The sequence below is a fragment of the Thermomyces lanuginosus genome (assembly GCF_041956635.1).
Source record: "Thermomyces lanuginosus strain ATCC 200065 unplaced genomic scaffold VTN49scaffold_28, whole genome shotgun sequence".
Taxonomy (NCBI): Eukaryota; Fungi; Ascomycota; class Eurotiomycetes; order Eurotiales; family Trichocomaceae; genus Thermomyces; species Thermomyces lanuginosus.
Window position 1 is genome coordinate 282,283 of NW_027192362.1, and position 14,969 is coordinate 297,251.

The 14,969-nt window shown below is 50.9% G+C and overlaps 5 protein-coding genes across 5 annotated transcripts; 2 read left to right on the forward strand and 3 right to left on the reverse strand.

The window, feature by feature from the left end:
- Positions 1-947: 947 nt before the first annotated feature.
- On the reverse strand, positions 948-1,966 carry VTN49DRAFT_3213 (uncharacterized protein; the record flags this gene model as incomplete). The annotated part of the gene is made up of 2 exons (XM_069411025.1): positions 948-1,157; positions 1,457-1,966. The coding sequence occupies 2 exons, from the start codon at positions 1,964-1,966 to the stop codon at positions 948-950; spliced, it is 720 nt and encodes a 239-aa protein (XP_069268491.1).
- A 1,546-nt stretch (positions 1,967-3,512) lies between these two features.
- VTN49DRAFT_3214 (uncharacterized protein) lies at positions 3,513-5,611 on the forward strand (the record flags this gene model as incomplete). Its single annotated transcript, XM_069411026.1, has 2 exons — positions 3,513-4,417; positions 4,474-5,611. The coding sequence occupies 2 exons, from the start codon at positions 3,513-3,515 to the stop codon at positions 5,609-5,611; spliced, it is 2,043 nt and encodes a 680-aa protein (XP_069268492.1).
- Positions 5,612-5,765: 154 nt separating this feature from the next.
- On the reverse strand, positions 5,766-6,077 carry VTN49DRAFT_3215 (uncharacterized protein; the record flags this gene model as incomplete). The annotated part of the gene is made up of 2 exons (XM_069411027.1): positions 5,766-5,953; positions 6,020-6,077. 2 exons carry the CDS (start codon positions 6,075-6,077, stop codon positions 5,766-5,768), a joined length of 246 nt encoding a protein of 81 aa, XP_069268493.1.
- A 544-nt stretch (positions 6,078-6,621) lies between these two features.
- VTN49DRAFT_3216 (uncharacterized protein) lies at positions 6,622-8,419 on the reverse strand (the record flags this gene model as incomplete). Its single annotated transcript, XM_069411028.1, has 2 exons — positions 6,622-7,503; positions 7,556-8,419. 2 exons carry the CDS (start codon positions 8,417-8,419, stop codon positions 6,622-6,624), a joined length of 1,746 nt encoding a protein of 581 aa, XP_069268494.1.
- A 4,427-nt stretch (positions 8,420-12,846) lies between these two features.
- Positions 12,847-14,267, forward strand: VTN49DRAFT_3217 (uncharacterized protein; the record flags this gene model as incomplete). Its single annotated transcript, XM_069411029.1, has 6 exons — positions 12,847-13,023; positions 13,084-13,465; positions 13,523-13,640; positions 13,708-13,775; positions 13,833-13,863; positions 13,931-14,267. The coding sequence occupies 6 exons, from the start codon at positions 12,847-12,849 to the stop codon at positions 14,265-14,267; spliced, it is 1,113 nt and encodes a 370-aa protein (XP_069268495.1).
- Between the last annotated feature and the right edge of the window lie 702 nt (positions 14,268-14,969).

Below are 14,969 nucleotides of genomic sequence, written 5' to 3' on the forward strand. Positions count from 1 at the left end.
CCTACTTCCGCACTCCCAGAGCGAGAGTTCTGGAATGAGGCTTCTTTTCGAAGAAAGTACTCCGTAGGCAGCTGCATATCATCGCCCTTCCCGAAGGAGGGCCGAGGATGTCTAGCCTTACTTTGTCCTCAATCTTCCCCTCACGTCTCATGTTCCCATGAATCATGATCACATGTACCTGACGGAATGGGACTTTGGATGGGACGGGGATCCAGTGTCTTGCGGAGAGTGGGCAGGCCTGCGGCCTGCGCTGCATCTTGCGCATGAGTCACTAACTCAAATCTATCCTGGAAAGGGTATAGGTTAAGGTACCTGAACCCCATGAACGAGAGGCAGAGATGCCTAAGAATTCAGGCATAAATGATCCAAAGTCGGGTCGTGGGGCAGCAAGTTTGGCGGTCAAGTGGTCAGTGCTTCCATCCACTTCGGCTCTTTTTTTTTTTTTTTCCCTGTACGAAAAGTTCGGAGAATGAGACAGGTCATGCTTTAGGGTCTCAAGCAATCAGCTACCAGAAGTCAATCGGCAATCAAGCTGCTCGTCAGATTTTCTCCATACTGGAGAAAAGTGTCTACCCGACCGCCTCACTTCGTTACTGAAACTTGAGAGTATAAACGGAAAACTGAATTGACCCGGCCGAGAGATTGAAAAATGTTTCGATCTTCTTGCCTATTCGTCACAGAATGGAAAGTCTTGCGTTTCGAAGCAAGAGAATGAGTCATACTCGTTGCTTTAGGTCTTTGAAGATGGGAATTAGACTATAACAGACATGGTAATTGGGTCCAGAGATTAGTTCTCAAGGTGTTCCTGATTCGCGCGAGCAACCACTTGCAGAACGGGAAATACTACAGTGCATCGGCGAGTCGACCGAGCTTCACCGACTGTTGATGTACATTCCAAGTTCCAGGTACTGTAATAGAAATCCACCACTGGAATCCATTGCACTGAGTCATTTGTACCAAATGATTGTTTCAGCTTTCACCGTCTTTCGCTCCTGGATGTACTTAGTACTCCGAAAGTACCCCGTGCTAGGTAGGAGCAGGACATTTGCCGGCTGCAGTCCTGCAGCCCATGCAGGTCTTAATTCCGTTGCCACACGCTTTGGATGGGTCACCACGGGCCCGCTGCCCTTGCGGGATGCGACAATCAAAAGAATCCACTTTGCCAATCCCGAAATTGATCCATGCGTCGGCGGAAACTGGGTACTGTACGGCTTCTTCCCGTCCGCCCATCCTGGTGGGACTGTCGTCTGTACGCGTACAGTAGTGTATAGTGTATACAAGCCATGGAGTCCTGTACAGTATTGACAGGAAATGTCGGGGCGTTGTGGCGGGATCTGGTAGTAACCCGCCGTCAGAGATAACGGCGGGCTTGTTGTAGATACCGCTCTCAGTAATTGATTTACATTATAGCATCCAAGCTGAAAGGGCGTCTGTTCAACTAGGTTATCAGACGGACCAAAGTCAAAAGAACCGTGGGCAAATCTAGAGAGGAAAGGTGCGCTCGAGCCTTCAAGGCTCTGGACTCTGGCCGTCCGTCGAACGCTCGGGCGTTGTCGACGCCTGATCCAATGCCTTGGATCAGGTACACATGGCACTTGACACCGGGTTGGCCGACTTCCCACAGCGTCGTAACAGAGTACAGATACCCTATCCAGACAAGCCTACCTGATGTTTTCGCCATCCAGACTCGAACGACGCCGTCGGCCTCGTTCTCGGCAGTATCGCACCCGGCTTCCCCGGCCACAAGAGCCCTGCGTCCGTGAGCGGGTGGCAGTTTGTTTTTCCCGGAGCTGTTGCTCGATTCGCGCAGGTCGATTCGAGCTGCAGAACGGCGTCTCAAGTTCGGACCTGGAGTCAAGAAGCTGAATTGCATGCAGGGTGAACGGATGCTATTCGTCGTTCGCAGACCCTCGTAGGGAACTGGGTCTTGTCGCCGTTCGTTCATTTGCGTGTGGATGGTGGGCATTCAGGCTAAGCGTTCTGATACCATGAGTCCACGACGAGTTCCTGTTTCGAGTCGTCATTGAAATGGTCAAGCCCGACTCTTAGAACAGTTGATCGCTGATCCAATTCGGCACTAAACTACTCTCGGAAAAGCGTCGGTTCGCCATCGTGCACTCTCGGCCAGTGGATCTCCGCTGTCGGGCCGGCCCTGGGTCCCAGAAACGGTTTCTCGGCCCTGATTGGCTGATATATTGGGTCAATCCGCTGTCCTCTTTTTGGCTCAACGGCCAGTTCTTTCCCCGAAATCCTATCGATCGCACCTCTGTATCGTCATCCTCTCTGCCTACCCAGCAGTGTCGGCACTCGGTAACTCAGGTCCTAATGTACATGACTAGAACGCAACGAAGGATTATCTAATCTTCTGATCTGACTAACTATCCGAAAGTTAAGGTTACCGATCGACCGTCCGTTGCTTAATATCGAATATCGACGAGCCCGCGGTATGCGCAGCCGGGCTTCAGGCTGAGGTCATGCCGGACTGAGTCACAGAGAGCGTGATCAGATCTCCCCGCTCTTCCTCGGAGATGAGGGCGTCGCTCTTCCGTGAGATGCGCGTCTGCTCTCAACGGCTCGTATGACAGTTGACTGATCTCCTGCTCGGACCTTCATACGATCCATGCCATAGATTCTGCTGGTACATAATGCATTCGCCACAGTTCTTCAGAGGCAGAGAGAGGTTCGCTCGGCAGAATCAGGCCCGGTTCCGGGTGTAATTTTCCACCTCAGAGAGGAATAGCCTCGACTCGGCCCATACACACCCGAACCGCGAAAATTACCGCATAAGCCAATCGCGTGACGCCGGTTCAGGCTGCACGTCTGCCCAACGTTACCACAATACCAGGACAGAGCATCCAATCAGCGAGGGCGCTGGTTCACCCTTGGACTGACCGCTTGCACGGAGCACATCGGGCCTGGTGGTCTCATTCTACGCAGTGGACGAGAGGACCAGAGAGATTGGAAAAAAAATAAAAAATTATCCATGCGCTTGTGGGCCGTGGCTGCTATCACGTTTTGAGTTAGTCTAGCGCGAGTAGTATCTCCGACGGCTTTCTGGGCATTCACACTGACTCGGCGCTGAGGATGGTAGAGTATTTGTATACGAAGGCGCACGCCCCGGCATGACTAGTCGAAGCACCGCAACTCTGAACATCAACGGCTCTTGAACAAAGATCACATCAGATCTTTCTCCCAAATCCCTCTTCATCTATCCTCTCGACTTCCTCCTGTCCTCCCCTCCCCCCAATCCTCTCGTCTCTCTTTCCCCTTCTCTCTCGCCAAATCCACATCCCCCCCCGGCATCCTCTGTCCCACCCTCCCCCGCGTGCGCAACTTTCAGTGTCAAAAATATCACACCGCTTCTTCTTTTTCGCGATCCCGACCCCCTTTTTTTCGATCACCTTCGGGTCCTGCGCCGCGCGTCCTTTTGACTTCCTGATCGCCGCAATTTTCTTTCTTCTCCCTTGCGCCTTTCCTCGTCGATTTCCGACTCCTCGTTTCCTCCTCCCATCATGTCCCGTTTCTCCCAACAATCCTTCGACTTTTACCAGCAGTCCCCGTCCGTGTTGGACGCAAAACCCGCCTTTTCGGAGGAGGACGAGATGAGTGTGCTGGACGATAAGATTTTGGATCCCACACCCGACTCGTCAATGGGGCGATCAACATACGACCATCCCAACGGCTTGCCCTATCCAGATCAATCGCAACAGCCGAGCCAACCCCCGCAGCAGCAACAACAACCACAACCCCAGCAGCAGCAGCAGCAACAATCACAATCACAAGCACAACAACAACAACATCAGCCACAACATCAACCAGTCTGGGGAGAGTTTTCACATTCGGCTCCGCACTCACAACCGCCGACCCGCCAGAATTCCCAAGTCGCAACCACCATGTACGATTCCATCAACCATGCCTTTATGCGCCTGGACACCGCCCAGCCTACCGACTTCAGCCAACAAGCATCGTGGCCCATGTCCCGAGGCTCCGGGTCATGTACTCCGACGGCCGTCTATGAGCAGTTCCCTCACGAGTTTGACGCCAGTGCGACCGCTGCGTTTGGCGGTGCCATGGGCCAGGTGCCCAATAACGTCGGCTTCTCGCCAATGTCCTATCGTCCGGGGACTGTCTTTACCGCCGCCGGTGGTGTGGCTATGTCGCCTCAGACGAGCCAGGGCTGGGTACGGCCCGCGTCGGAGATGACCGATGCCTCGAAGCAGACGCGAAGCCCGCAGTTCCGCTCCGATTCCAACCTCACTGTGCGTCGTGACGGCATTCGAAAGAAGAATGCGCGGTTCGAGATTCCGCCGGAGCGCACCCTCAGCAACATTGACCAGCTGATTGCGCAGTCCACCAACGAGGAGGAGATCAAGGAGCTCAAGCAGCAGAAGCGTCTGTTGCGGAACCGGCAGGCAGCGTATGTATTTCCTTTCTTTCTCTCTGAGGTCCTTGTTCTGAACTGACTCGATGCAGGCTCGACTCTCGTCAACGCAAGAAGCTCCACACCGAGAAACTCGAGGAGGAGAAGAAGCAGTTCACCGCCATGATCGCCGAGATGGAGGAGACGATCCACAACATGAAGCTTCGCGAGGCGGAGCTGCTGCGCGAGAAGGCCCAGTGGATGGCCACTCAGCAGCAGTTCAACCAGTACATTGAGAACCTCCACATGGAAAAGGACGAGCTCATCCGGGCACATACCCTGGAGACGGCTGAGCTGCGCAAGAAGAATAACATCCTCCGCGAGACGATGGAGAAGATGGAGCAGCAGCTGCGCAACGCCGGCATCGGCGGCTTCAACGAGTTTGGCGACTTTGAGAACCAAATGGGCATGGACCACGACTGGGAAGACTTTTCCATGGTCAATGCTCTGTCTCTCGAGCCCGAGCCCACTTCGACGTCGCGGGCCGAGGACTCTTCGGCTGTCAAGTCGGAGAAGGCCGGCCAGACTTCCTCGTCGCAGCAGTCTTCTTCGCAGCAGCAGAACAATGAGCACCCGTTCAGCTGGAATGCGTTCTACATGTGCCTGCTGTTTGGTGCCTTCATTGCGTCCAACAGCGCATCGCTGTCGACGACCAAGCTGCCGCAGCTCTCGGAGGAGTATCGCGCAGAGTCGGCGAACGTGCTCAAGGCGGTGCTCGCCTCCTCGACCGTTGACACTGGTGCCACGACGACCTCCTCGGGTGCCTCTGGCAGTGCCAGCCTGCCGGCGACGATCTCCGGAGCGGAGATGGCCCAGATCACCTCCGGTCCGGCGGCTACGACCTCCAGCCTGGACGAGCTGCATGACACCCTTGCCATGCCGAGCAAGCAGCAGGAGGACGCGCAGGTGTTTGCGCTGAACCCGGACCAGTACAACGCGCTGACGACGTTTGACGAGAGTGTCTCGGGCGACGGCAACCACGGTGAGAACAAGGACAAGGCGCAGAAGCCGACCAACCTGCAGCAAGCCTTTGAGGCGATGCGCAACCAGGACAACCGGCGCAAGATGAATGGCGCCCGAGCAACCTCGGACGTCTACTCGCGCTCGCTGCTCTGGGATCGGGTGCCGGAGAAGGTTCTGCGGGACTTTAAGCGCATGGTGCGTGAGTGCGGCGCTTCTGCCGAGAAATGACCTTTTTCCGTTCTTGCAGCCGCAGGCGGCTGCCCTTATTTTTCTTTTTTCTTTTCTGATTACTTTTTTTCCTTCATGATCTTGTTTGACTAGCTGGTGTATTTGACTGGACGGCGTTATTGTTTTTGGTTCTTACGATGATCATCATTGGGCTTCATGTTTGGGTTTTTCTCATTTTCCATTTATTGTATGACAGCATGAACAGGATAACATGGCAGGACATGATGATCGGTTGTGGCAGGTGGGAATCATTTGGTTTTGATTGATGATGATGTGCTGATGTCGCTGATGACGATGACGATGATGATGACGATGTGATGTGATTGATGATGGTTGGGTTTCCTTTTTTTTTCTATGATGTGATGATTTGAATTCTCTTTTGTGTACAAATTGCAGCATCTCTTCTACTTCTTTTTCGCTTCGTTGATGAACTGTTTCTCCATGGTCCTGGTTTTTGTTTTCTCATGTGTACGGGACCTGGTCCGCTCGTTTCGATTATTTCCTTTGTGTTTGTCATCAGGCAGGCAGGCAAAACAGTTTTTCATCAATCCAGCATGAAATCGGATGAATGAATGAACGAGATGATGATAATGACGGTACTCAATTCCCTGTAACTACCTACCTACCTATGTGCATAATACCCTTTTTTTTCTTTCTCTTCTCAATATGTTGCATCGGATGGAAACTATACGAGGTGTCCTTCGTTGTATGGTAGGAGAAAAAGAGGCAGTTAATCCTCCCTTGGTTGGGTATCATGATTGATGCCCCCGAATAGGTAGTAAACATTAAAAAGACGAGTCTACCTCTTGAATGAAACTGTAGCTGTCCGAGACAAAAAGCAAACACGAAGAATTTGAACAAACTCCTCTAAGCACCGGGAAATCAACCAGGCAAGGATCAAACAAAGCAGCACCAATATGCAGATCGAATCGAATCAAATCAATCAACAGAGAATCAAAACCAAAATCAAAGATCAATCTAAATACAAGAAGGGAAGAAGGAGAAGAGATTTAAGAAGAAAGCTCCGCAGCCACCATGCCGTATTGCCCACCGGCTCCTGCCCAGATGAGCGTCTTTTCGCGCACGGCTTTGCTGTTCACCACCGTGGCGACTTTGACGTCCTCGTCTGTTGGGTGGCCGGTCTGGTACGAGGAGTTGAAGCCCCAGCTGACGGCGCGGCCCTCCGTCGTGATCGCGATAGCGTGCTCCGTGCCCAGCGCCGCATATCGCACCTTCAGGTTTGGCAATGGCGTCGCCACCGTCAGGATGCGCGGCCGGCCGCGGTCGTCGTAGATGACATCCTCGCGCTCGTCCTTCCCCTCTTCTGTCTCCGTCTCGCCCTTGCCCATCGTCGACAGGTCCAGACCCGTCGCGTAATTGTCGAGACGGCCCCAGACGAGACACTCGTTCTTCTCTGTCACGGCAATGCTGTTGAAGTTGCCTCCCACCAGCTGCACAATTCGCGACGAGTCGTCGCCTTTCCGCTCCTTCAGAGCGCGCACAATCGCCGGCTTCAGAACCGTCGCCTCACTCTCTCCGGCGTTCTGACCAATCCCTGTCTGCCCGTAGTTGTTCAGGCCCCAGCTGTACACTGTCCCATCCTTGTGCATCGCAAACGAGTGATCTGATCCCGCGGCAATGTCAACAATGCCCTTGCGCAATCCCACCTTGTGAGGCGTCAGGGCGTGCTCTTTCCGTCGTCGCTCCACCATTCGTCGTCCAAGCTGGTCCTGTTCGCCACAGCCCCAGGCATACACCGTCCCGTCTGTTGTCAAGGCCAGAACGTGGTTACTTCCCGCGGCGATCTTCTGGACTTTCTGCAAGCTTGGGATCAAAGCCGGCCGACGCTGGACCTCAACCTCTGGAGAGAACCCAAACACTCCGTTGCTTCCCTACTCACAATCAGATGGTGTTCTCACTTATCTGGAAAAAGGACCAACTTACTCGGAATGTGCCCCATCCATACACTCGCCCATCATCTGTCAGAGCAAAAGACGCGCTGTCCGCGGCGGCCACCTGCGTAAACACAGTGCCCTCCTCGACATCTGTCAGGTCGACTTGAGTCGGCGTTGCCTCCCGAGGGTTGACCTCAATCTCAGCCTCTTCGTCTGACTCTTCTTCCTCAGCCTTGTCAATGTCAACCAGTCCGCCTTCCCACGCGGTGTCTCGGCCCAGCGCTCCCAAATCGTTCACACCCCAGGTCAGGATCTTGTTGTCATGTGTGAGGGCCACCCCGTGCATGCCACCGGTTGCGATCTGCACCACCCCGGCTTCTGCCAAGATCGAGTTCGGCTCAGGACGCGGGCACTCCGCCTTCTTGAACGTGCCGCCTAGCGCGAGTTCGCCGTTGCTGTTCGATCCAAAGACGAACACTTCCAGACGCGTCGTCGGGGCCTTGTTGATTACGATTTTCTCCTTCACGACTTCCTTCTTGACTTCCTTCTTCTTTACCTCCTTTACCTCCTTCTTCTTCACTTCCTTTTTGACTTCCCTCTTTTTGGCTTCTTTTTTCACTTCCTTCTTGGCGACCCGTTTGGGCTCCTTCACCTCGGTCTTGCGCTTCTTCGCAGCCGGCTCCGCGTGCGCCGGCTCGGCGACACGCTTTTGCTTCTTTTCCGTCTTCTTATCATCTGTATCTGCGTCCGCCTTACGCTTGGCGCTGGTGTTGGCTTTCGCCTTGGCCTCACGAAGAGGCTTCTTGGGTGCTGCAGCCGAGGTGGTACGAGCTTTGGTCGCTCGGGCTGTCGTCGCAGGTTTCGAATCTTTAGCGCCCGTTGAGGCGCGTGTTGATGCCCGTTTTGGAGGCATTGCCGGGAAAAACTCTGACAATAAGATAAAATAATGTCTCAGTAATCACGATAGAATAACTTGATCACAATCGGTGTCAAGAGAGCTTTGCGAGGGAGAGAAAATTGTGATCAGGAAGTTGAAGTTTGTTTGGGTCTCGAGGGTCGCTGAAATTTCTCTTGTAAACACACATCACGTGTCGTGCGAAGCTCATGATTACGTGATGTCGTTGGAGAAACTTTCCGCGATGTGATTGGCCCCTGACTCCTGCAGAAGTATAACTTTGCAGCGGAACTTCCCAAAACATTTCACACGCTTGCCTTGATCCTGATGGAAACAGACGTCAATCTGAACATCCGCCACTTCTGCTTATTTGGGACCTTTGAATTCCTTTTCAATTGCCACAATTGATTCGGTAAATACAGAGAACAATGTTTGCTCTTGAGTTTTCAACGACAATACTTGTATTATTGACGGCGGTTACCGATAAGATATCTATTGTGTTCCGTACGCAAGAATGCCAATTGATCCTTCCATGAAGCGAAACCATGACGAATGGCGCTGGTGACGTCAGTAATCAGTCGATTGATATTGATCATGACCAGGATCATAGGTGAGTTGAACCTGGTCCATTGTTCGGTCCAAGGATCCTCAATAACAGTACTTGATTTTTCAATCCCACTTTGATCAAAAACGATACTGTACTCACCTTGGCCAATGCCAATTACTACCAGGCACAAACTGGAAGTCAATTTTTCGATAGCGGAACCTGCTAGGTATCCAGAAAATCACTCAGATGTCGTTTGCGGAAGCCGTAGATGGGAGTCCTCCACCATAGGTCCATCCTCAGGCCACCAGCGTAGCATTCTGGAAATCCAATCCACAAAGTAAGACTTTCCGCCGTCATTGTCAATTTCCTTAGCCATGGTGACCAGACTCTTTCCGCGAAAAGCGCTGGGAATTTGAATTACTTTGTCAAATCTGCTATTTGTGCCTGGGTCGGACACGGAAAGCCTATATTTGGCGTCAAAACATCGAAATATTTATCTTCCCGCGTCGAGAGATGGAACGGCCCTAGAGGGGGGATGATTTGGCCTTTATAGGCTACGTCAGCGGAGTCTGAGGTGCGCACGCTAGGTAATATGTCGAAGGGTCCGCGACCATCGAACAAGTCCCAAAGCAAGTAGACTTATCAATAATTGCAACCATGATCACGAATCGAGGGTCTCTACCGCGACTTCCAAATTCCAATGTCAACACTGAAGCTTCAATCGTCTCCGATACAGTCTTCCGGGCCTCGCATCACTCGGGACGGATGGGATGGCTGTTTAGGGTCCGTCACCAGGCACGACAAGCCCAAAGTCAGTTATTATGGACCTGCCCAGATTGCTGAGTGAGAGTTCCAGTGGTTTCGGGATCAAATATTTGTTTCGATCAGCCAATTGTTCCTATGGGGAAGGATCTTTGATCTCTTCTTGCGCGGCAGACTCCAGAATAGATGGGCTTCGTAGGGTCAACAAGATGTTATCGGACTTAAGGTCCTGTTGTCCATTAGCTGTGACCGATCGAAAAGGTTGGATCGCGAATTACTACGAGCACCTGTGCGAATAACGTGACATTCGCCACGGAGATATCGTAATCCTTCCAGTGTGGGCTTAGACACCAGTTTCAGGACGCCGAGAGGGATAGTGCTTCCTTCGAGACGATGCTTAACATCCATAGAGGTCCACAAAGCGCGCCAAAAACAGTGGAAATATGACTGTTGCTTGGGCCAGCAACACAAAACGAGTCCAGCAATTGGGGGCTGAGTGGCGACCTGGGTACCGGCTGTTTGCTTTGGTCATATGCTGGTTGATGCATAATTCCTGCTCCGAAGACTCTTGCGATACACTATCGTTTGCTTTGATCTTGATGGCAACGTACTGGGCCGAAAGCTATTGCCACCTGTTACATATAAGACAATTATCGACCACTTGTACTCGACACTTTCCATCACATACTGGTGGAGATCGCGTGCTAGCCACTGTCGAACTTGTTCCGTAGCCTATTTTCTGGTGGCGGTTTGGTAACGATTGTTGGGTATCTCACAAAGTTGTACCGGAAAAAGTGTTGAGGCTGATAATGAGACGCGGTCTCTTCCCCAATGAGTTGGGGTCGGGGAAGCAACTTGGCAGAGAGAACGGTTTGCAAGGAGCAGGCTGAACAGTTCGTCGAAGGTGCATTTGTAGCCACAAGGATTTAACACCTGTTGCTCGTTGCCCATCTTGGCGTTGCTTCAGGTGTTTCGGTCGTGGTGAAGGCAGGGGAGGCGCAAATCGCAATCCATGTGCCAATGCGAGTAGTGGGCTTCTGGATTACTCAAACTAGGAGTGCAGTAGGTTTGGTATTTCAAATTCAAAATCAGGTTGTTGAAATTGTACGTAATCCGGGAATTCATCAGACAGAAAACTCCGTGGAGTCCGAACCTTGAACCGAACTGGAATCTAGAATCCAGATATGATGCTTTTCATTCTGCTTCAAGGCGACTGCAAGAGTATTCCCCAAGTCTCAATATATTGAACATCGCAGTTGATAAGTTTACCTCAACATAATCAAATCCGGCATAAAGAGTATACTACCTAGGTATTCATTCATTCGTCCCAAAGAAATGAAGATTTCATCCCATTTATATTGTACCGCCGATCTTTAGCCTTGCGGTAGATGAACCACTTCGATGACACTCTTTCAGTCCTAATACTCTCCGGGCCTGTCTAAGCTTCGCGGAGGGACCAGAATGCTGATGTTTGTTTGTCGCGGTAAGTGTTTCCTTCACTAGTGCTTATCTTCTCAGTGCGATGTTGAAGCTGAAAGCTTCAGCTCGTTCATCCTTGAATCCAACGGTCTGGAATTTCAAGTAAACTAAACCAAATAAGATAATCAACATTAGAAGGAACACGACGCTGCTCAAACCCCAAAAAGCCCAGACCTGGAACCGTTGGTACTAACTACAAGTACTACTAACTAGTACCTTGCCACTTGCGCACGAGCAATAAAAAGTAGGGCGTGCATAAACTTCTTGTGGAGAGCTTGAATCCAGGAAATTAATTAGTGGATCTGGCGTGAACTCTAGTTGAGTGCTCGGTATGGAATAAACGAAGCGGAAAGTTCGCTTCTCGACGCCATGGCATTGTGGTCATGCAGATGACCCCCTACTGCTGACAGGGGTCCAGACTCAAGCTTAAAAGAAACTGTGTTCGTCGATCAACAATCCTAATAGAAACAGAAGGTACTGGTAAAGAGGTGCTTTTTCCTGGAGTAAGGCCGAACTTAGCTTGAAAGGCATCCGCCTCGCTCTTCGCGCTAGAGAAACACCTACATCTCATTCTGTTGTCCGTGGAGCGCATCATCGTGCAATCTACAATGGATCATTGCTCAGAGAACCTGGCAGCTTGGCTTCCTTATAATAACTAACCTACGGGTGCTTGATCCTTGTTTAGAGAGTGCTTCGAGCACCAGTGGTTAGGGTGTTAGGGATTCCCAGACTAGATTATTCCGTACTCGTGCGAAGGTGCTACTTTTTGGCACCGACTGTTCGAGCCTGGCGTAGAGACCCCTGTGCTGCCGAAGCCATGGAGCCATTCGCTAGCTTGCATTTATTTAATTAATTACTAGTAATCAAGAATGGAGAATGATCAGCGTCAATCAATGTGTCGGATGTTTTCCGTTGTAGCCGTATTTCGGGATTGGAACGCGCTTATAGATATTAATATCGCCCTCTCTTAAGAGGCAGCAAATAGGAGCATTGTGAGCACTTCAAGCAGTGGCCACGGTTACCCAGAGATATGCAAAACCATGATCATGACAGGGAGTTTAAATTGGAAGGCTGACACTCTGAGAGATTGTATTGTCAATTGCATACAAAAAAGGCAGTGAGGAGCATTCTACTGGACTATCCCTGTCTATGTACGACATTCAAAAAGCGAAAGACGCTTGCGGCCGCGAGCAATCCTGCATACATATCGCTTGTACGATGTAAATTGCAAACCTTGGCCCATCTTAGCTATGACCCTAAGCTCTCGGAGCCAACCTAACTACTTCCTACGGGGCTGCGGCCAATCCTGTTAAATCTTGAACCCATTGTGTCCACAATTCAGGGGGCTTATCAACGGTCGAGCTTTCACCATCCGAAGAACAAGTATTTGCATGTTTCGAGTGCGGGCGTTGCCTGTATAAGGAAGTTGGCAGCATCATGAAGACTAGTACGGAGGTCTACTTCAAGGAGGACATGAGGCAGGCGTTTGGGCTAGCATGTTCTAGTTAATCCTGTGAGCACTGAAAATATATTCGACAAACCACCCAACACTCCTGTCAACTCTCCATCGTCACTGAGGAAGCCATCCATTTTTCTCTCTTGTGCGTTACAGCCGACCTCAAGCTGTCTCTCAGAAGAAAAGACCATTGTCGACAAGATGGAGCAACAAATACCACCAAATATCGACCCAACTGAGGACAAAGGTCCTAAAATCATGGGTGTACTCTGGGCATTGACAGGCTTTACTACCCTCGTCGTTGCAGCCAGATTGTATATTCGTCTGGTGATGCTACGGAGCTTTGGCCTTGATGATTATCTGATCGCGGCTGGCATGGTACGGTCCTAAACTCCTCAAACCGTTGAGTATTGTGCAATTTCTAACCGAAGCGACCAGCTCATGAACTTTGCGTTCTGCGCTGTGACCACTACAGCTGTCATTAACGGTCTCGGGAAGCATCTCAAGCTCATTGATCCAAACAAGATGGAAATGGTCCTTCTTCTCAACAATCTCAGCTTTTTGTTTGGCATTCTTGCCTTCACCATCCCGAAGCTGGCCATTGCAGCCCTTCTGAATCGAATTTTGAATCGAAACAAGTTCCACCGAATCATGCTATGGTTTTTGACCGGACTCGCTGGTGCTGTGTCTTGCATCTGCATTGTCGTCCTGTTTACCATGTGTGATCCGCCGGAAGCGATGTGGAAACCTCGGCTCCAGGCGCAGGGCGCTCCCTGCCGGGATCAGAGGATTCTCGTTGATTATGCGATCTTCACGGGAGGTATGTCCTGGTTGGTGATGAACTCTTGCCTTGCGTCGTGTGCTGAATGCGTCAAAGCAATCTCGGCTTTTGTCGATCTCTTCCTCGCCATCTATCCGAGTACAGTTCTCATGAAGTTGAATATGTCGCTGCGGAAAAAACTCGCCCTGTGTGGTGCTTTAGGGCTCGGTTCGCTGTAAGTAGTTGTGTTTCCTACCTACAGCCTGGTTCGTGAGAGGAACGGCTAATTCGGGAAACTAAAGCGCTTCTGCCATGGCGATAATCAAATGCGTACAACTACCTGGCCTGATGGACAAATCCGACTTCACCTGTGAGTTTTGCTTTCCGCATCATCCGTAGGTCAACTGCGAGCTGACTGCAATGATAGACAGTACAGCCGATCTGGTGTTGTGGACTTGGTAAGTCATGACATTTTGTCTCACATCCCACATGCAGCATCCCCTAATCTCATCATTCTGCTTCTAGTATCGAGGCATGCGTCGTCGCTATTGCGTCATGTATTCCGACACTGCAACCTCTCCTCGAACTCATCTTGGGCAAGCGTGCTATGGGGTCCAGCGGCCGTGGTACCAATGATCGTTCCAAGAACAGCACGTTCAATAGTTCGTCGTACAGCGCTAAACGAAAGGAGAGCATTGGCTTCACCGCAGTCGAGAGCCAAGAGAGCTTCCTTGGCGGCAACCAAATGGAAAGCCAGAACGTTCATCAGTTGAGTCAAATCCGCCGGACGGATAACGTGACAGTCAACTACGAGAGGCGTCCAGGTATGCCTGGCGGCAATAAAGGGCCCACATCTTGGTAATTCTGGAAATTCGGCTATAGATATCCGGGACCTTGTATGTTTCTTTTAGCTGTGGGAAGGTTTGGCGTTGATGGATCACAGCGAGAGTTGTCAGCAGGAACTCACCATATCCAGAGCCAAGCGGCTTCTCGAGAGAAAGTGTTTACTGGCCTGATATCTGTTCCACTGTTTTTGTGCTGTACGCTTGTTTTATTGGTATCTAATGGTTATGTTGGAATTTGAGGTTCATCAAATATGTTTCAATTTGTCAGGAGGAAGCTTTTCGTGGAAAAATCTTCTGTCACCTTCGCAACTAAGAGAAAACATCAGAGAGTGTTGGAGGTAGTCTAATTACGTGTCGAGTTTTTCGTCGTTCAATTTCAAGCCCTAAAAAAACCTAACACAATACGTTGCTTTGCACTACTAGTCTCCGCCCGTCTCAAGGACCTTGAGAAAGTGCCCGAGGAAATGTAGAGCACCCAGGTGTATCCGGCATTGAATCAAATCCCGTCGTTTCGCTGTCGTTTTAGCCAGCTTCTCTCGCCACAGTGAGCATTTGATACGAGAACAATCCGACTGTGCTACTACATACAGTTAAAGTACTGCAGGAGTGTTGCTGACAGGATTAGGTAGTTCTACCACGTAAGTGATCTTTAGGTTCAATTCAAAATCTTGGAGACTTTCGAACAATTATTTTCTTGAGGTTTGTTTGAATCCAACAGT